The sequence below is a fragment of the Procambarus clarkii genome, chromosome 37 (genome assembly GCF_040958095.1).
Source record: "Procambarus clarkii isolate CNS0578487 chromosome 37, FALCON_Pclarkii_2.0, whole genome shotgun sequence".
Taxonomy (NCBI): Eukaryota; Metazoa; Arthropoda; class Malacostraca; order Decapoda; family Cambaridae; genus Procambarus; species Procambarus clarkii.
In genome coordinates, this window is record NC_091186.1 from 18,922,283 (window position 1) to 18,944,187 (window position 21,905).

General features: G+C 49.9%; 1 protein-coding gene across 6 annotated transcripts in view; it reads right to left on the reverse strand.

The window, feature by feature from the left end:
• The window catches only part of l(2)k05819 (transmembrane protein 94-like protein l(2)k05819), a 213,712-nt gene that overhangs the window by 127,389 nt on the left and 64,418 nt on the right, over positions 1-21,905 (reverse strand). For all 6 annotated transcript variants that reach the window (XM_069337199.1, XM_069337198.1, XM_069337197.1 and 3 more), the window contains 3 exons: positions 17,918-18,018; positions 7,576-7,655; positions 2,381-2,609 (listed from right to left, as the gene is read on the reverse strand). In XM_069337199.1, coding sequence (XP_069193300.1) covers positions 2,381-2,609; positions 7,576-7,655; positions 17,918-18,018 — 410 coding nt within the window. The remainder of the gene's footprint in view (positions 1-2,380; positions 2,610-7,575; positions 7,656-17,917; positions 18,019-21,905) is intronic.

Here is a 21,905-nt window from a genome sequence, read left to right on the forward strand (position 1 = left end):
CCATTGATGACATATCGGCAGGTGTGAGAGAAGCTCACATTTCACTCCCTCTCTAACCAGCAGACATAACCAACACCTGAGACATGTCATACATTAGGTAACAACTAAATTCCCAGTAAGAACAATGGATCATTACTGAAAGGAATAATGGCCCAAGAAACAGGAAAGGAATAATAAACTTTCAACTGCCCAGCAGACATTTGCAGGGAGTGGATGACAACAAACCCCAGCTGTGTGATGATGCATCATGACCTGGTGCACCGCCCTGGTGGCTAGCCATGGCAACACAAAACACCACAACCTGAAACACAAGGTTCACAAATTGTACAGCAATACACTTGCCCAAAAATTAAACAACTCCTGATCCGAGAGGCGTTAAGAGTAAGGGGTACCAAAACCACATTAAAATAACAGGGCAATACATGGAAGACGAAACTACTTGAAAATAGTGGTAATTTCCCCCCCCCCCCTCCCCTAAAAAAAAATCCAAGGAAAAGATGTATGTGTCTGGTTCAAGGGTGCGTAAATCACTGCTGGCAAATATGGTAATACGAATTCAGTGAAGGGAAGGAGGGTACGAAAACCTCCTCCCCTGCGGCAACAACCTTTCCGCAGAGAGCACAAGGGCCCAAGCATGGGCAAAAGAAGCAAAAGCTCCATGCAGACTGCCCCCAAGCCCCAGGAACCCCCCCCAACAAAGGCCCAATGTGGAGCCCTCATCTATGCCCACCATCCCTGAAGAAAAAGTGGATTCCAAGGGAAAGGCCTCGAAGAAGGGTGTCTGCTGGATTGACCTAGAAGCCCCTGCGGGAAAACCGGACTCAACCATATCTATGCCCGAATCAGAAAGGGCAGCCCACGAAGTCACCTGAGCCTCATCCTGTCTAAACCCCAACACTACATTCACACATTAGAATCGAGCATGCAACGAGGCCGCCCCCAGATCCCTGAGATACCAGATAAAGGATAAAAAATTTGAAGTACAAGCGGGGAACAAGTCCTGCAAGACTCTAGGTTGTAGGTGTTTCCCGACCCGACAGGCATCACGATGGAGGCATCACGATAGATGATCGTCTCCCCAAGGCAGAGGCGACAAACAACCTTCAACTTCACATAGGGAGAGAGTGGACTTGGAAGATGTAACTATGGTACCGAGCCCACAGGGGTTTTTCAGGGCCTGCAGAGTGAATAAGCCCTACTGGAAGCCCAAGCACCAGGGACAGTAAAGTCAGTAGAACCCTGTCTATTAGCAGGCAAACTGACCACCAGTAGCAGCTGTAAAATCTCAGATGCAACAGAGGAGAACCACCAACACAACCTAGGCTTATCCTAATAAGAAGCTAGGCAAACCTCCTCTGTCCAGAAAAGGCAAACCATGCCAGAAAATTAAAACAAAATTCATGAAGAAACACAACAGACAAACTGACAGTCAGAGAGAAACATCGGCCGTGGAGTTGAAGTAAAGCTAGCTATGCCAGAAGCAGTGCGCCCCTCCCAGCCAATAACACTTCTCTACCCAGGGCAAGACGAAAAGCCCAAGACCCCTGACACACCCCAAGGACAAAGACAACCTTGAACAACGAAGTCTTCAACAGGGAGTGATTTCTGAATGCCCCAGGGAAGATAATCCTGGCATGCAAGGGCAGTATTAACTGAACACCTATTGAAGGTCATGCTAGGCACTTGCTGCTCCTGTACACTAAGACACCTGGCCACCACACCAACACACAGCTGGAAAAGCCACACAGGGTGAAAATCCAGAACAGGAATACTGAGGCCATAGGTGACGATCTGATCACCAGCACATCAGTTCAAGAACTGCCGGCTCGCCTGAGCGGGCTTCCCCAAACCCCTTCGGGTTGGGGTAGCGCTTACAAGCGGGAGGGCTAGTTGCATGAAGTGTTGCTTGTTTGTTTGTTTGTTTTCTTTCTAGGGGGAGATATTTTTGATCTTTTAGGATGCACTGTACATTGCATAGTGTTACCAGACAGTGGTCTGTTTTGATTCACCTACCTTTCTAGGTCCTTCCCCAGTCGATGACAATTATGACATACAGTACTTTAAATGTAAAGTGCTCATAAGCCATTGCTTCCTGCAGTCTCTCTGAGGGGTCCAGGTTCTGGCTCTTGGTCTCCGGTAGGCATAAGGGACTCCTATGACTGATGACCCCAAACTAATATAGCACATATCAGTTCAGAGAGCTCCAGGGTCCCTCCGGGGCTCACCACAGAAAAACAGAACTTTACTACAGAAAAATATAAATCATATTTTAGTCTTTAATCAAGTTTTAGAGTAATAAACTACAAGCATATAAAACATAATATTTTTGTTTGTTTATGAATTAATAATGAAACAAACTTGAAATGTTCAAAAGTCTTACCTCCTTTGTGAGACTGGCACAAGATCTTCATTATACATTGCCTCACATGTTATATGTGCACAAAACTGTGTGTAGTGATTCTGAGTGGCAGGGTTGCAGGTGTTCAGCAATATGTTCAGGCCAAGAGGCTTGAGTGATAACAGGTAGCGCCTCCACATTGGGTCATCAAACTGAAGCCCAAATGCTGTCTGATGGTCATGAGTTAGTGACATCAGCACAGATTCAGATTCTGTAAGAGGATGACTGGCTCTATATATTGTACTAATATAACTGTTGCATACAAAATTAGAACCTAAGATAAGTGAGTGACCCAGATCAGGTTGGACTAACTGTGTGTACGTGGGCCACATGTCACCCGAGAGAGATATTCCGTGGCAGACTGCTAACTCTTATTAAAACGATACAGAAATAATGTAAAGAATATTTTGAAGAAGGCTATGCTATAGAAGATGGTAGTGAAGGGCAGTGAGTGAGTGCTCAGACAAGAAGAGAGTTCAGAGAAGAGTTCCCCTGAAAAAAGGTAGATCCTGCAATCTTCACACTCGCATAATTTTTATTATGGCAATTTTGTTTTGTTGTCCATTCCACTGTTAATTTCAGCAGTGAGTTGCAAGTCATACAGCCATTGCGAATAAGAATCAGAATACATGCAAGCACACAGGCAAGAATGCACAGGCCACAACATTGTACAAAGTTCTTTCAGGATCTGCCATTGGAAACTGTGTTACTATGGTACTGGCTGCTAGAGCCTAATGTTCTACTGTTTCATCCAGAATGTGTTAGGAATGGGTGTGATGACACCTATTTTCTGGAGGGAGCCCCTTCAGCTCCCCAGAGATTATCCAGGCTGATATGCTAATGTCAGAATTTGGCATCAGTCATGTATATGGAGTTCTATGGGTCTACTGGGGGACCACAAGCCAGAACCTGGCCTCTCAGAGAGGCATGGGGAGCAATGGCCTATAGAAACCCCCTGTGTGGTTTGAAGCATTCTATGTCTGCCATCGACCGAGTCAGGCACCCAGAAAGGTAAACATCCCAAAACAAACCCTTAATCTGGTGAAAATTGCTACCACAAGCCGAACAGGTGGATAGAATTTCCCTTAAAAGAAACGAGCAAACGATCATGACGTCACACGTCACCGTGCCCCTGTCTGCGCAGCTCCCCTCTCCCCAGGAGGGGAAAGGGGGAGCCCCAGACCTACCGCGCCGGCTATCCACCATCAATTCTTCGGCTGATGCTAGAGGCTGAGGTCCTGTGCTCCGGTTCCAGTGACTGTTTCAGCACTGTACCAAGAGTGTGGTGACTATCTTCTAGGTGGTGCGTGAGCCGGGAGTGTTTCTCCAGTACTCGGGCTGCATGTGCCTAGGGTTTTCTTCCCTAGGTGCCCTGTAAGTACTGCCCTTGGGGCTTGGGGCCACCTTCCACAAGTTCCTTGGGTTCTGCTCCTGCTAGGCCATTTACTGCTTGGTTTTCGGCCGCCCTTTGTGTGCTCGGGTGTTCTGTCTCCCTTGTTTGCCTTAGGATAAGGGGCAGTTTTGCACTGGTGGGGCACAGGGTATTGTGCAGCTTGTTTTCACCAATCATGGCGGCCGGCTCTGTTCCGCCTGGGTACGCTGTCCTCTTGCAGGGTTTTCTTTTTCTTTTTGTTTATCTGCCTGGTGGGGGTCTGCCTTCGTTCTTGCCCCCCTGTGTCCCCAGTGTACTGAGTATTCTTCCTTCTTCCGGTGGTTCTCCCTGCTAGGTCCCCGTGAGTGTACATGCCCCGGGGATTCAGTTTTTAGAAGGTTGTTTGGTAAATTTCGGCTCCAATTAGCAGTACTCTGCCTGGGATTACCTGAGCGCGAGTCCTATTATAGTAAATGCTTAGGACCCTGGGAAACCCCTGGGAAACCCCTGGGAGCACGCGGGTCCGATGGATGTGCCCCCAGAGTTCCCCATTGCTTCCAGCATATTTAAGGGTTGCTCTCACCCCTTGTCTCAGGATGACACACTCTGTTTTTGCCTCCGTCTGCTGCCTGTGGAGTTAGTGACAACTTTGGCCCAGAGTCCTGCGAGTTTTGTTGCTTGTTGTGACTCAAGTTACTCAGTCTTATGCTGACTATGCGGGTGAAGGCAACACAGGGCGATTGCACGTCGAGCTTCGATGGTGGCAACGCTCTTGGATGTTTGCTCCCCGGAAGCCCCGAGGCTACCCCGTTTTGGTTGGTGTTGGGGCTTGGGAGTGTTGGTTGCTTCGGTTCCTTCCACGCCCCCTTGTCTTTCCCCTGTTGTGGTCTAATCTGGTCCCCCCCTCCCCTTCCTACCTGCATCCGGATCCTTACCGTCTGTGGGTTCGGGGTCGGGGCGGAGTCGTTGGTTTTGAGACTCGGGCGATCTCGGGGAATTCCCCTTCCGGGGTAGCGACGGGGGCATTCAAGCCTGTTCCTCCAGCAGTGTTGTAAGAGTCTGCCAGTGGGCTCCTTTCCTTAGTATTTTCGCGGCTGCCCCAGTTTTTTCTTGTGAGGCCGGGGCTTTAGGGGGATGGCCCGGCCCCGGGGCCTGCTGTGTGGGTTCTGTGGCTAGGGAGGGGCTGACTTCAGGGGCCCTCGGGCCCCATTGGACCCCGTGGGGTTTTTTTTACCCTCTAGGCAGGGCGTCCCACCTGCGTGCTTCTTCTTGGCGGCAGTATGGGATATTTCGGTGGTCCTTCCTTTTTCTTCTGTCCCTTCTTAGGTGGATGCGTTTGTTGGCATCGGCTTGGCTTTTCTGGTGGGGGTTCGGGGCCGTCATCTTGCCTCATACTGTCGCATCGTTTCGTGCAGCGCTGATGGAGCCGCTTCGGCTTACTTTCGGTCTTGGTGTTACATCTGCGCCATTTGTAAGTTGTCTCATGTGTTGTTTCACCTCTGGCATGCTCATGCGCCACTTGAGCCGTCCTGGTCTCTGGACAGCGTGCTCTTTCTTCTCCTCAGTTGATTGTGACCCCTTCAGTTCGGGTTTGTTTCTCGAAGGTTCTTTTCCTGTTGGAATTTGCCTCTAGGGGTCGAGTCATTGAGCTTCTTGCTCTTCTTCGGCGCAGGGGTTTCTGCTCCTTCGGTCGTGGTGATTGGTTAGTTGGTTGCAGCCGTCTCCCTCTTTTCTGGCATTGAATGAGGCTGCTGATTTCCAGAGGGGTCCTTGGTTGTTGGTGCTTGGTTGGTCAGGCCGGGGTTGCATCGTGTTTTGTGTTCGGTTACGGCCCTCTGATGTTATTTGTGCGCCATGGCGTCTGTGTCCGGGACGAGCTTTAGGTTGATCCGGTCCTGTTCTTCCCTGTTCGCGGGTGAAGGTCTCCCGGGTCATGCGCCGTGTTATTACGGCTAGCCAGCCTGTGTTCTATCCCCGTGCCCATGGTGTTCGTGGATTCGCCGCTCTTGCTGCCGTCTTGGCGGCAGGTCCTAGCCGACATTCAGGCATGGGGCTTTTGGCGGTCGTAAAGGGGCCTGGCTGTTCGATATCTCGTGTCGTTCCCAAGCCCATTCAGGCCTGTGTCACCTTGGGTTGGTGGTTGAAGCCAGTTGTCTCGACTTTGAGTTGGTGAGTGTGTGGCGTCCGCCTCCCGGGTATGTCCCTCTTTTTTTCTCTGTGGGTAGTTAGCTCCGGGAAGCCGAAGGGGCTTCCCCCAGAAAACTAGCGTTGAATGTAATGAAACGCCATTGTCTGGGTGAGACCCGGAGGCTCCAAGGCATCCCTCCCTCCCTCCCTCTCGGTTGGCATTTTTTCGCATTTTTTGACATCCAGCTTTAGAACTGATGGTGGATAGCCTGACACAGTAGGTCTGGGGCTCCCCCGTCCCCCTCCCAGGGAGGGAGGAACTGCGCAGACAGCGACGCGGTGACGTGTGAGGTCATAATCGTTTGCTCGTTTCTTTTAGGGGAGTTCTATCCACCAGTTCGGCTTTTGGTAGCACTTTTCACCAGAATAGGGGGTTTGTTTTGGGATCCTTACCTTTCTGGGTGCCTGACCCGGTCGATGGCAGACATAGAATGCTTCCAACCACGCGGGGGTTTCTATAGGCCATTGCTCCCCTTACCTCTCTGAGGAGGCCAGGTTCTGGCCGTGGTCCCCGGTAGGCCCATAAAACTCCATACACATGACTGATGCCAAAGTCTGACATTAGCATATCAGCCTGGATAAGTTCCGGGGAGCCTCCGGGTCTCACCCAGAAAATAATGTTTTATTACATTCATCGCTGTTTTTTGTTTTTTCTTTTGCACCCATCCTGATTCCTGCCTTCCAGGCAAACAATGAGATGTCTTCTTTCTGGCAGGGCCCTATTCTAATGTGGGCCTAATCTGTGTAGTCATCTGTCCTTCATGATTTGTGCCCAGTGGCTGGCTGTTCTTGGGGATGTATCTTCAGGTGTCTCAGCATTTCCCATTTGTAATGCATTTTCATCAACCCACAGACTTAAGTACTTTTTTTCAAAGCCTGCCTACACAACTATGACCAACAATAGCCTGCAACACTTTCAGTATTTTTCTTTGATATGACATGTTCAGTTATACGTGCTTGGTGGTTTTGGAAAACAAACCTCACACATAACAAAGTCAACTATCCCTACATTCAATGTCTGTCATTCGTCTATGATTTTAGGATGTCTCTAGTCTCCTCGTTGATGAGGGTCAGGCCTAGGATGTATGTTTTTTCAAGATTACATTACCCATCAATACCTTGGCACATGGAATCCTGCTGTGGCACATGTCAGCTTTTCCCTCTCTTTACTATTTTTATTTCACTTTATGGTTGCATTCACTTTTGGCTAAAGGGAATAACTCAGAGGCCAACGTTAAAATTAAGTCATTCATAGTAGACGAAAGGCTGCTTTCTTTGATGGACAATCAATTGTTCATATGTCCTTCATTTGTCCTGATTGTACTGTCATTTCAATTATTGTTTGAAGGGCTTTTGAGTACATAGCAATGTACCTCCTGATGGTCTTAGAAGGGCTGAATTGAGAATTCTCAAGTGTTTACTGTCCTTCTCATATGGCTTGTTGATACTGACTATGGGAGGGACTGTGTGACCAGCTCGCAAAGAAAAAAAGCTTCATCTATATTGATATATTATTTTTTAGTCAATTTAAAATTATAAAAAGAACAATTAAGAAACAATCAATACCCCACAAAAAATATGAGAAACATTTTATTTAAAACAAATTTATGAAACATACCTTTTGTAGGGTTTGAAGATGCTACTCTCTCAGACTTGACTTCTTCAAACATAACATTATCTCCATACAGAGATGGGGCACTGCAAAAAAAAAAAAAAAAAAAGCGGTGAATGTAATGAAACTCCATTTTCTGGGTGAGCCCCAGAGGCTCCCTGGAGCTTATCGGGCTAATGTATGTTATATTAGACCGGGACATTAGCTAAGGAGTTCAGACCTACCAGGGACCAGCGCCAGAACTTGGCCCCTTCAGAGAGGTTTCAGGGAGCAATGGCCCTGGAAAACCCCTTGTGGTTTTTCCTTATCTGCCATCGACCGGGGTTAGGTACCCAGAAAGGTAGGCATAACAAAACAAACCCCACATCATAAAAAATTAAAACAAAAAACCAAACAGAGAGGTAGAAACTCCCTACAATCCCAAGGAAACAAGCAAACAAGCAAATATCACACTTTACTGCCGTGCCGATTGTCCGCGCAGCCCTTCCCACCCCGAGAGGGGGAGGGGGGGGGGAGCCCCGGACCTCACCGCGCCGGCTGCCTAGCATCAGTTCGGAAGCTAAGCTTCAACCAATGCGAAAAAAACACAGACCGGTGGGAGGGAGGGTTGACAGGGAGCCTCCGGGGCTCACCCAGAAAATGGCGTTTCATTACATTCAACGCTTGTTTTCTGTGGGGAGCCCCTACGGCTCCCTGGAGCTTCATACCCAAAGAGAAGGAAAAGAAAGGGCTGACCCGGGAGGCAGCCGCCGCAAACTCCACAACGCAAAGCCAAGACAACAGGCTGCAACCTGCGACCCAAGGCAACAAGAACGCACAGGAGCAGACGTGCATAAAGAATGGGGCAGCCAAGAACCTGTGTGACCCTCAAATCCCTGCGCCTGAAATGAGCCCTAGATGTCACCAACACAGCAGCAAAAACTGCAAACGTCCGAACAGCACAAGCCCAAGGACAGACCGCAGGCCGAAAGACTTAAAAACTCTGCGGACGACCTGGGAGACCTGAGCCCTGAAACAGGGAACGAGGGGAACCAGAACAACCCAAAGCGCATCCCCAGACACGGTACACAGATAACGGCAAAAGGCGCAACCGGACAACACAGGACACACCCCCGGCCGAAACCAATCAAGCATCAATAACCCAAGGACCCCCCCATCCCCGGAAAGCAGCCGTCTCAACCGTCGCTAGAAGGATGGAGAAAGGCTGCAAACGTACAAACCTACCACCAGTACCAAAGAGCAGAAACCTGAACCGAAGGGGTTACCACAAACTGAGGAGAAGATAAGAGGGCACCCTGATCAAGGACCAGGATGGCTCAGGCGACGCATGAGCAGGCCAGAGGTGAAACAAAACACGAGAAAGCGTACGGAACGAGGCAGATGTGACGTCCACCCCGAATGCAAGCCGGAGCGGCTTCGCCAGCGCCACACAAAATGAGGCGACAGTAAGAAACATCAAATAACTGCAGTCCTGAAAACCCAAGAAAGGACAAGACAACCCAACGCGAAACAGAAGACAACCTACGAAGAGCAAGAAAAAAGGAGCAAAGAAACACCAGGAACGTCATACTGTCGCCAAGACGAAGCTCGCAGGTGGGATTTCTAGTCTAGAAATTTCTAGACTAGAAATAAAAATGAATTTTGGAGAATTGATCGTTGAATTACCATCAACAGTGAAAAGAAACGTAAGAAAGATAGAGAAAATTCGTGTTAGAATTTATTAATCTTACTTTTTCGGTCATATTTAATAATATATGTATACATATATATATATACATATACACACACATATATAAATACATGCACACACAAGGTGTGCTGCAAACATGTGTATGCACATACACATGTACACATCATTGACAAGTGTAATAGTGAAAGTATTGGAAAAACTAATCAAAACTAAATGGGTAGAACACCTAGAGAGAAATGATATAATATCAGACAGACAGTATGGTTTTCGATCTGGAAGATCCTGTGTATCGAATTTACTCAGTTTCTATGATCGAGCCACAGAGATATTACAGGAAAGAGATGGTTGGGTTGACTGCATCTATCTGGACCTAAAAAAGGCTTTCGACAGAGTTCCACATAAGAGGTTGTTCTGGAAACTGGAAAATATTGGAGGGGTGACAGGTAAGCTTCTATCATGGATGAAAAATTTTCTGACTGATAGAAAAATGAGGGCAGTAATCAGAGGCAATGTATCAGAATGGAGAAATGTCACAAGTGGAGTACCACAGGGTTCAGTTCTTGCACCAGTGATGTTTATTGTGTACATAAATGATCTACCAGTTGGTATACAGAATTATATGAACATGTTTGCTGATGATGCTAAGATAATAGGAAGGATAAGAAATTTAGATGACTGTCATGCCCTTCAAAAAGACCTGGACAAAATAAGTATATGGAGCACCACTTGGCAAATGGAATTTAATGTTAATAAATGTCATGTTATGGAATGTGGAATAGGAGAACATAGACCCCACACAACCTATATATTATGTGAGAAATCTTTAAAGAATTCTGATAAAGAAAGAGATCTAGGAGTGGTTCTAGATAGAAAACTATCACCTGAGGACCACATAAAGAATATTGTGCAAGGAGCCTATGCTATGCTTTCTAACTTCAGAATTGCATTTAAATACATGGATGGCGATATACTAAAGAAATTGTTCATGACTTTTGTTAGGCCAAAGCTAGAATATGCAGCTGTTGTGTGGTGCCCATATCTTAAGAAGCACATCAACAAACTGGAAAAGGTGCAAAGACATGCTACTAAGTGGCTCCCAGAACTGAAGGGCAAGAGCTACGAGGAGAGGTTAGAAGCATTAAATATGCCAAAACTAGAAGACAGAAGAAAAAGAGGTGATATGATCACTACATACAAAATAGTAACAGGAATTGACAAAATCGACAGGGAAGACTTCCTGAGACCTGGAACTTCAAGAACAAGAGGTCATAGATTTAAACTAGCTAAACACAGATGCCGAAGAAATATAAGAAAATTCACCTTCGCAAATAGAGTGGTAGACGGTTGGAACAAGTTAAGTGAGAAGGTGGTGGAGGCCAAGACCGTCAGTAGTTTCAAAGCGTTATATGACAAAGAGTGCTGGGAAGACGGGACACCACGAGCGTAGCTCTCATCCTGTAACTACACTTAGGTAATTACACTTAGGTAATTACACATACACACAGCATACACTTGTACATGTACATGTGTACACACACATACGCGTGTAAAGAAAATTACAAGCCACCAACCAGTGGGCAGAGAGCACCACACCGGCCAGGCGAAGAAGGCACAAAACTGCATCAAAAGGCCCACTTCAACAACAAAACTCCAAAGTCCAAGCACGACCACAACACGTGCCAAGACCCAAAAAGATCAGTCTGCAAGCCAAGAAAATCCCGGAACCCCAGAAGGCAGAACAGGGTCACACACGAGGAAACAAAGCCCCCCTGAACCCACAAAGGGGGCCCAAGAGGAAGAAAACCTCCGGAACGAAACCAAAGAACCCAAAGGAACCCGAAATCGAACCAGGGGAGCCCAAAGCACTACATCTGCCGGCGGAGATACACCACAGAAAGGCAAAGCACAGCCCCCAGACAGAACCCCCAGGGAAATGGTCAAAACAGACCAAAAACTAAGGGACAAGGCGTGGGAGGAAGCATAACAGACAGGGACACTGAGCCCAAACCCTAGAGCCCAGACCCAAAACAGACAAAACGGAAAACCCGGTGTAAAATCAACACTCAAATGTTCCCAGAGGAACAGAAAACGGGCAGAAAACACCAGAAAATCAGAGAAACGACAACAGGAGAATAAAACCCCTGAAAAAGGTGAAGAAACTCACCCAAGACGCTCACTCGCACACCCAGGTGTATATAAACAAACCGCAACGCCGCCCTGGTGGCCACGCCGGGAAACCGGCAAAAGAAAAATGGCTACAAGAACAGAGGGCTGTGACCGACGAAAAAGATACGAAAACACACCAGCAAAAGTGGGAAGCAAGCAGACTGGATGGGCGAAAAACTCCGCCCAGAAGCAGAAATCCCAGGCAGGGGCAAACCGCCCCAGAACTGCTAGCAGGCATTCCCCACAGCCCCAGGAACCTGCAACAGAGGTCCCGGGGCTGAGCCATCCTCCAAGTCCTCCGCCCTTAAAGAAAAGGAAGAGTCCATGGGAAAGGCAGCAAGAAAGGGCCGCTGGTAAGACCCAGAAGCCTTGGCAGGATGAACAGGCTCAAAAACCTCCGTCCCCAACCCGAACGGGGCAGCCCCTAAAAACCGCCCGAGTCTCGGCCCCAACTAAACCCCGCCCCGAGCCCGAAACCCGCAGACGGTCAGGAGTCGGGAACAGGGAGGGAAAGGGGCGAACAACACCTAACCAAAATGGGGCCGCCCCGGGGCATCCAAGTGGGAAACCAACCAAGCATGTTGCAGCAACCTAACCTATCTTACAACACGGATGCCGCCTGTACTCTGAACAGTAATAACATCAGAAGAGTAATGGGGAACAAGCAGAGAATATTTCTCGCAAGACTCCGGGTCAAGGTGTCAATGACCCAACAGGCAGCATGACGGAGGTAAAAGTGGTGACTGTCACCCGGAGACAAGGGCACAGCAACCAACGATCCCGTACAAGACGGGTTGGAACCCGGAAGACACATTCAATGGCCCACTGAGCCCCGACATGGGTTTCCAGGGCCCGTAGGGGTAACAACTACGGGAAGCCCGAGCAAGTTGTTGCTAACCGGTTAAACACCCAAAAATAACAAGGGGGTAGAGGACAACACTGAAAACCCCTGCGACGTGTACAATCACGGGGGCCTAGCAGAGGGCCACCAAACACTACCAGTGGAACTATAGCCACACTAGGCAAACCTCCACCAGGCAAATGAAAATAAAACAAAAGAAAAACCCCTCAAAAGTACACTGTCTCCAGAGGCAACAGGAACTGGTCGCCGCTTAGGTGGCAGGTCGCGCAACACCTTGACGCCCTAACCAGCACAATACCAGTCCCTACCCAGGGCCAAACAAGGGCCCCAAGCCCCAGCTGGCCCCAAGGGCGAGGCAAATGCCGAGCAGCAAGAACCTCTACGGGAATGGTTCCCGAACGCCCCAGTGAAGATAACCCTTTCATGCAGGGGCAGTACTCACAGGGCGCTCAGGAAAGGAAGCCCCTAAGCGCATGCAGCCCTGGCACTGATGAGGTACTCCTGGCTACCGCACAACACACGGCAGTGAATGCCACACAAGGCAAACACTGCCTAGGAAACTGAGGCCAGAGAAGCGTCTATCCCGGTTGACATTAGCTTACGAACTGATGCTAGGCAGCTGGCGCGGTGAGGTCTGGGGCTCCCCCCTCCCCTTCTTGGGGCGGGGAGGGCTGTGCGGATAAGCTGCACGGCAGTAAAGTGTGATGTTTGCCTGTTTGCTTGTTTCCTTTGGATTGTAGGGAGTTTCTACCTCTCTGTTCGGTTTTTAGTTTTAGTTTTTTACCATGTGGGGTTTGTTTTGTTATGCCTACCTCTCTGGGTGCCTAACCCCGGTCGATGGTAGATAAGGAAAACCCCAACCACAAGGGGTTTTCCAGGGCCATTGCTCGCTAAAACCTCTCTGAAGGGGCCAGGTTCTGGCGCTGGTCCCTGGTAGGTCTGAACTCCTTAGCTAATGTCCCGGTCTAATATAACATACATTAGCCCAATAAGCTCCAGGGAGCCGTAGGGGCTCCCCCACAGAAAACATCATTGAATGTAATGAAATATCAGTTTCTCGGCGAGCTCCAGAGGTTCCCTGAAGCTATCACACTGATTAACCTCTGTAATGCAACACATTTATTATGGCATTCTGGTGGTGAGCCGAAAATCAAGCGTTCACAGAAAAACCAATGTTGAATGTAATGCAGCACCATTTTCTGAGCGAGTCCCAGAGGCTATATTAGCTTTCTGGCATCAGTCAATGTTCATGGAGTTCTTGCCTACCAGGGACCATGAGCCAGAACCTGGCCCCCACAGATGAGGCATGAGGAGATATGGCCTATAGAAACCCCCGTGTGGTTGAGAGCATTTTATGTCTGCCATTGACAGGATCTGTCAACCAGAAAGGTAGGCGCCCCAAAACAAACCCCTATTCTGGTGAAAACATTGCTATCAAAAGCCGAATGAGTGAATAGAACTCCCCAAACAAAAATTAGCAAACAAGCATGACAATCATGTCGCCGCGCCGCTGTCTGCGCAACCCCCCTTCTCCAGGAGGGAGAACGGGGAGCCCCAGACCCCGATGCTGGCAGTCCACACATCAGTTCTTAAGCTGCATGTCAAAATATGCGAAAACACCGCCGACCGGAAGGAGAGAGGGATGCCAAGGAGCCTCTGGGACTCGCCCAGAAAATGGCGTTTCATTACATTCAACGCTGGTTTTCTGGGGGAAACCCCTTTGGCTCCCCCGAAGCTAACTACCCACAGAGAAAAATTGTAATAGGGACTTACCCGGGAGGCGGTCGCTGCTCACTCCTCAACTCGAAGTCATGACAACTGGCTGCAACCGCCGGCCTAAAGCAACACAGGCCCGACTAGGCCCCAGAACGCCGCAAAATCCCACACCGTGGTGTGAGCCCAACAGAGAGACAAAACCCACTGCCTCTCGCCAGTCTTGATTCTTGAGGTTATCTCGAGATGATTTCGTTGCTTTTAGTGTCCCCGCGGCCCGGTCCTCGACCAGGCCTCCACCCCCAGGAAGCAGCCCGTGACAGCTGACTAACACCCAGGTACCTATTTTACTGCTAGGTAACAGGGGCATAGGGTGAAAGAAACTCTGCCCACTGTTTCTCGCCGGCGCCTGGGATCGAACCCAGGACCACAGGATCACAAGTCCCGCGTGCTGTCCGCTCGGCCGACCGGCTCCCTAGTCTGGTGAGCACTGGTCACAAAGTCCCAGCCAAGAGAAGACACATCCGTAAATACATCAAGCAAGGCCTCAGGTAGGCGCCAAGGCACTAAACCCTGTAAAACCTAAAGAGGAAGCTGGCGACGCAGCAACAGACGCAAGGCCCCCGGAGGCTGAGCCCAGCAGTCGGGAGAGAGGCGGAAGGGACGTCCCCGAAGGAACCAGAACAGCCAAGGAAGACAAACCCGACCCGGCGGGTAGACCATCATGACAAAGTTCAGGCACAAACCCTCGAGCAACCGCTGCACTACGGGAGCCCCACAGAAACAGACAAAAGCAGGAACGCAGACAAGGCAGAGCCACCGGAGAAAGAGAAAGGAAGCGATCTGAGCATCCCACACAAGACCCAGCTGAGACCGAATCTGAGAGGGAACATAAGAACAAAGGTAACTGTAGAAGTCCTATTGGCCCATACAAGAACCAGATGGGACTTCTGCCAGTTCACCAAGAACCCGAACCCGGCGAGCTGGGAAAGAACCAAATCCCTGGCGAGCAGACATGTGGACAGGTTGAGAGCCTAAACTAGCTAGCCGTCGAGGTAGGCCAGAACCCGAACACCTAACAGACGCAGGCGGGCCACCACGACCCGAGTAAGGAGAGTGAATACGCGAGGCACCAGATTCAAGCCGAATAGAAGGCAAGAAAAGCAGTAACCTCGACTCCACAACAAAACCGCGCCAGTCCTTGAACTGCGGATGAAATGGGACATGCCAATACACGTCCTGGAGGTCCAGGGACACCATCCAAATTCCTGACTCCAACAGAAAACAGATCCGGGACAGAGTAGTCATTCGAAAGGAGGAGGGAATAAATCCATGGGTTCAGACAAGTCCAGAATGAACCAGAGATCTGCGCAGTCCCGTTTCTGGACCGGAAACAGGCGGGCGATCCATCTGAGAGACGAGGACGTTTCGACCATGCCCAAGCAAACCCACTCCAAAACGACTCGACACAAGGCAGGAGAAGAGGTCTGCCCCGCCAGCCCCGAACCCCCCTGCTTGATACCTGCTTCATGGGGTTCTGGGAGTTCTTCTGAACCCCAAGCCCGGCCCAAGGCCAGGTTTGACTTATGAGAGTTTGGTCCACCAGGCTGTTGCTTGGAGTGGCCCGCTGGCCCACATACCCACCACAGCCCGGTTGGTCCGGAACTTCTTTTAGTAAACAGTCTAGTTTTCTCTTGAACATGTCCACGGTTGTTTCAGCAATATTTCTTATAGTTGCTGGGAGGTCGATGAACAACCGCGGACCTCTGACGTTTATACAGTGTTCTCAGATTGTGCCTATAGCACATCTGTTCTTCACTGGTTCTATTTTGCATTGTCTTCCATATCGTTCCTCCAGTACACTGTTATTTTACTGTGTAGATTAGGGACCTGGCCCTCCAGTATTTTCAATGTGTATATTATTTGGTATCTCTCTCGTCTCCTTTCTGGTGAGTACATTTGGAGAGCTTTGAGACGATCCCAATAATTAAGGCTCTTTATCACATCTATGCGTGCCGTATATGTGCTCTGTATTCCCTCTATTTCAGCAATCTCTCCTGCTCTGAAGTGGGAAGTGAGTACTGAGTAGTACTCGAGATGGGACAACACAAGTGACTTGAAGAGTACAACCATTGTGATATGATCCCTGGATTTGAAAGTTCTCGTAATCCATCCTATCATTTTTCTGGCTGACACAAGATTTGCTTGGTTATGCTCCCTAAACGTTAGATCGTCGGACATCATTATTCCCAAATCCTTGACATACTGTTTTTCTACTAGGGCAGATTTGATTGTGTTTAGTACCCTGTATTATGTTTCAGATCCTCATTTTTGCCGTACCTGAGTACCTGGAATTTATCACTGTTAAACATCATGTTTAACAGTGGCTTAAACAGTACCATCATGTTTAACATGTGGCTTCTCCTCCCTGAAGGAGGAGAAGCCACCCAACGCCACCACAGGCCGCACGGAAAGACCCAAAAGACCCACGAATTGTGAGACCATTTGCGAGCAAACAAAGCAAGCCTCCCCCCCACTGCCCCGTCAATGGGATGAACCACGAAAGGACTAATGCACTTTACAAGAACCTAAGCGGCGCACAGGGTAATCCTCACGCTGACCAGAAACAGACAGAACCGAAGATACTGCACAACCGCAGACTTTGTAAACAGCAGCGGACAAAAACACTAATACAACCTAAAGGCCAGGGCCAAAGTGGATTCCAAGGAAGAAACAAGCACCGCCTGCCGACATGCGAGTCAAGAAGCAAAAAACCACAAAACCACATCCCACAGGAGTGGCGTGAACAGCTGCAACAATGCAGACGATGCATGCACCGCCAAGGGCAACGTACCAGACTCAGAGGCGGCCCCAAGCTTCTCCACATCCAACTCAAGCCAATCCGAGGACAGCTCGAGGAAGGAGAAGAAATGAAGGGCCAATGCCAGCAGCCCACATGTACGCAAATCCTCCGCGACCAAGGCAGCCGAAAGGAACCTGCACATGAAGCTGCATCATACCAACATCCCACGGAAGGGCAGGGATGAACAAACATGCATCGAGATGTTCAAATCCGCCCCCAGGAAAACCTGCAATGCTGTCTGAGCCTCCTTCCACTCAAGTGCAAGGGACCGACAGAATGAGTGCAAAGCCTCTAATGAGAAGAGTGGGCAGTATGCCCACAAGACAAGACAACCCGATCAGAAATAGAAGAAAACATACAAAGAGCCAGAAAACAGTGAAAAGATCGCCTAGACACTTCATAATGTCACCGAGACGTAGCTCGTAGGTGGGACATCATCAACGAAGCCACCTGTGTGATAAACCTGCGTCAAAAAGACCAGATGCAAAGAGCGGAGGAGTAGACCGAACCATCCACCTACCAGACCGGTCCGATCCGCTGAAAGAGGCAGATCCACGGAAAACGCCCTGGGTTCAGACACCGAGCAAAAAGTGCCTAAAACCAAGAGATGGGCCAACCACCAAGGGACCACTACGACAACTCTGCTGTGATAAGTCTGCAAATGAGCCAGGACCCAAAGTAACAGGAAGAAGGGACTGAGGGGAAGAGGTACAGGTAACCCCACCTCGACTAGTCCCACCGAAAGGCGACCATTTCGGGGGAAGGGCGCCACATAAATCGGGAGATGACGAGACTATGCTGACGCGAAGAGGTCCACCTCTGGGAGCCCATATGTCTGGAAGAGCCAACAGAAGGAGTCGACATCGACTGTGGGGCTCCCAACAGAAAATATAATACTGGAAATAGGCCCAAATGGTTGCCGAAATACTAATAGCTTCAACATTCTTAAATGCCTAAAGTTTCAAAATAAATTCAGTTCACAATTTGATATATTATCTTGTTCAACTCTATCTCTGAATATATATTGCTGTAATTCTTTATATATAGTACATACCTGGAAGCAAGGTTATGTGCTCTGTTCTTGAGGAAAAACACTTTTTCTGCTGTAGGGTTGGGCCACGAGAGAACACCTTTCTTATCGACACAACACAAGTTCTGCCGGGCCAAGGATAAAATATAAATTTAACCAAATGTATCATAAATGTCTTTGAAGTTTTATATATAATACAACTTTGTAGTCAAAATTTACTTTCATTATCATTATACTTTCATTTCATTATAATTATGTAAATTATTATTTACATTCATTATTTGACTAAACTTTGTAGAAATTAACATTACTATATTTTATGTTTATAAAAATCGAGCAATATATGTAAAGTCTTTTTTCTAATGGGCCACTCACTAGCACCTCGTAGCTAAAGCATTCAGACCACCAATATATACAGAACTGCACCAAGCTTCCGACACCCACTCAAATCTACCAGGAGCCAAGACCAGAATTTGGCCTTCTCTAACAGGAAAGGTGCAGTTTGTTGCTCACAGATCAACCAAAAAGCATAATAAAACCAGCGTTGAATGTAATGAAACGCCATTTTCTGGGTGAGACCCGGAGGCTTCCTGGAGCTATCCAGGCTGCTATGCCAATGTCAGACTTTGGCATACCTGGTTGATGGGGTTCTGGGAGTTCTTCTACTACCCAAGCCCGGCCCGAGGCCAGGCTCGACTTGTGAGAGTCTGGTCCCGGCTGATCCGGAACTTCTCTTAGAAAACTGTCCAGTTTCCTCTTGAAGATGTCCACGGTTGTTCCGGCAATATTTCTTATAGTCGCTGGGAGGACGTTGAACAGCCGCAGACCTCTGATGTTTATACAGTGCTCTCTGATTGTGCCTATGGCACCTCTGCTCTTCACTGGTTCAATCTTGCATTTTCTTGTGTATGGCATCAGTCATGTGTATGGAGTTCTGTGGACCTGTTGGGGACTACGAGCCAGAACCTGGGCCCCCCTCAGATGAGGCATGGGGAGCAATGGCCTATAGAAACCTTTGTGTGGTTGGAAGCATTCCACGTCTGTCATCGACCAGGTAGATGGCAGACATGAAACTCCACCCAGAAAGGTAGGAGTCCAAAAACAAACCCCTATTCTGGTGAAAATTGCTACCAAAAGCTGAACAAGTGGCTAGAACTCCCCAAAAAGAAATAAGCAAACAGGCATGATGTCACACGTCGCCACGCCGCTGTCTGTGCAGCTCCCTCCTCCCCGGGAGGGGTAAGGGGGAGCCCCAGATCCCCCACCAGCTATCCACCCTTCAGTTCTGAGGCTGGATGTCAAAACATGCGAAAAAACTGCCGACCGGAGGGAGGGAGGAATGCCGGGAGCCTCTGGGTCTCACCCAGAAAATGGCGTTTCATTACATTCAAAGCTGGTTTTCTGGGGGCTTCCTCCTCATCTCGAAGTCGAGACAACTGGCTGCAACCGCCGACCCAAAGCTACACAGGCCCGACTAGGCCCAGAAACGTTCACGAGGTATCGAGCAGCCTGGACCTTGTTTGACCGCCAAAATTCCCATGCCTGAATGTGAACCCAGGACATGTTGCCAAAGACCGCAGCAAGAGCAGCGAACTTGCGAACGTCATGGGCACAGAGATAGACCGCAGGCTGGCTAGCCTTCATAACCCTGCGGACGACCTGGGAGACCCGCACCTACGAACAGGGAAGAAGGGAAACTGGATCAACCAAAAGCGCATCCCCGGACACAGAAGCCGTGGCGCGCAAATAACAGCGGAGGGCCGCAACCGGACACAAAACATGAAGCACCCCCCGACCTGACCAACCAAGCATCAACAACTCAAGGACCCCTCCGGAAAGCAACAGTCTCATTCTTTGCCAGAAAAGAAGGAGACGGCTGCAGACAAACCTATCCTATCGCCACGACCGAAGGAGCAGAAACCCCTGCGCCGGAGGAGAGCATGAAGCTCTCCGACCCGACCCCCCAGAGGCCAATGCCAACAGAAAAAGAGCCTCCAAGAAACAATCCTGAACCGAAGGGGCCACAACAAACTGAGGAGAAGAAAGAAAAGAGAGCACACTGTCCAATTACCAGGACGGCTCAAGCGGTGCAAGAGCAGGCCGGACGAGTCCTGCCGAAAGGCATCAATCCCGACGGTCTCGCAGTTGGGGAAGGGCGCCACATACAGGGGAAGGCGCCGCGACCACGCCGATGCGAAGAGGTCCACCTCGGGGTGCCTGAACGTCTGGCAAAGCCAATGGAAGGAGTCGGCTTCAAATGTCCATTCCGTGGAAAGGGGAAAGAAACGAGACAGTCTGTCAGCCAAGACGTTGGACACTCCCCACATGTGAACAGCCAGGAGAGCCAAACCCCGAGAACTCAGCAGACTAGTCACCCAAAGCGACCAGCGCCAAAGAGCCAAGGACCGCATCGAACCCCCTTGGTTCAGGCAATGAACCACCGGGGAGCAGTTCCAATGGAGCCAGATCGTTGATCCGCAGGTGACCCGAACCCTCCGAAGAGCAAACCACACCGCCACGAATTACCGCACCATGCTGGGGGCTCAACTGAAGGACGGACCCCACCATCCCTGGCCGGCCTGGTGAGCACTGGTCACAAAGCCACAGCTAAGAGATGACACATCCGTGAACACATCGAGCGAGGGCTCGGGCAGGCGCCAAGGCACTGAACCCTGAAAAACCCGAAGAGGAAGCCGGCGACGCAGCAGCCAGAGCAAGGGCCCCCCGGAGGCGAACCCAGCGATCACGAGAGAGGCAGTATAGACGTCCCCGAAGGAACTAGAACAGCCGACGAAGCCAAACTCGACCCGGCAGGTAGACCATCATCGTGAAGTTCAGGCTCCTGCACAGACCCTCGAGCAACTACCGGGTGACCCGGGAGCCCCCCAGAAACAGGTGCATGTAGGACAGCAGCCGTAGGAGAGACTCCGGAGGAAGAGACAAGGAAGCGGTCGGGACGTGCCAATAAGTGTCCCAGAGGTTCAGGGACATCATCCAAGAGCAAGGTGCCAAAAGAAGCCGAACCTGGGATAGTGTAGTCATCCGAAAGAGGGGGGCAATGAACCCAGGGGGTTCAGATAGAACAAGTCCAGAATGAAATCCAGACACAGTCCCATTTCGGTACTGGGAACAGATGAGAAACTCATCTGAGGGACGTTGTTGTTTCGACCATGCCTAAGCGAACCCACTCCAAGATGACCTGACAGAGCGCAGAGGAAGAGGCCTGCCCCGCCAGCCCCAAACCCCCCCGAAGAAGGAAGGGCCACCCAACGTCACCGCAGGCCAAAGGAAACAACCCAAAACGCCCACAAATTGTGGGACCAGGCGTGAGCGAACAGCGCAAGCCTTCTTCCCCATCGCCCCGTCAATGGAGCAAACCGTGAAAGGGCTGGCACCCCTCACGAGACCCAAAACCTTGCACAGAGCAAACACTGCACCGACCAACGAAGGTGGGGTCCAAAGGCGGCGCCGGACCCAAAACTGGCCCCTGTGACCTACCTCGACAAGAGGAACCCCAAGCCCGGCACGACCACTCCGGGAAGGCCCCCCGCACCCCCAAGGACCCCAGGAGAACCAACAAGTCAGAGGCATACATAGGGGCGACAAATAGCCGAAGCAGCCTGTTTATACTGCGCCACGGCAGAATTCTCAAAAAGCAGAGGACAAAAAGGCAAAGACATCCTAAGACCCAGGGCCCAGGCCGATTCCAGAGAGAGGCAAGCACCTCCCGCCGACACGCAAGCCAGGATGCATAAAATGGTGAGACCGCATCCCGCAAGACCTGCGCAAAGAGCTTCAACAAGGCAGCTGATGAGCGAGCCACTGAGCCCAAGGCACCGGACCCAGGAACAGCCCCAAGCGTCCCTACAGCCTCCCTAAACCAGTCCAAGGACAGTTCCAGGAGGGAAAAGAAATGCAAGGCCAAAGCCAAAAGGCCCCCGTCGCGCAAGTCCTCAGCAACCTGCGTAGCCAAAAGGGAGGAAACCTGCACATGGAGCTGCACGATGCCAAC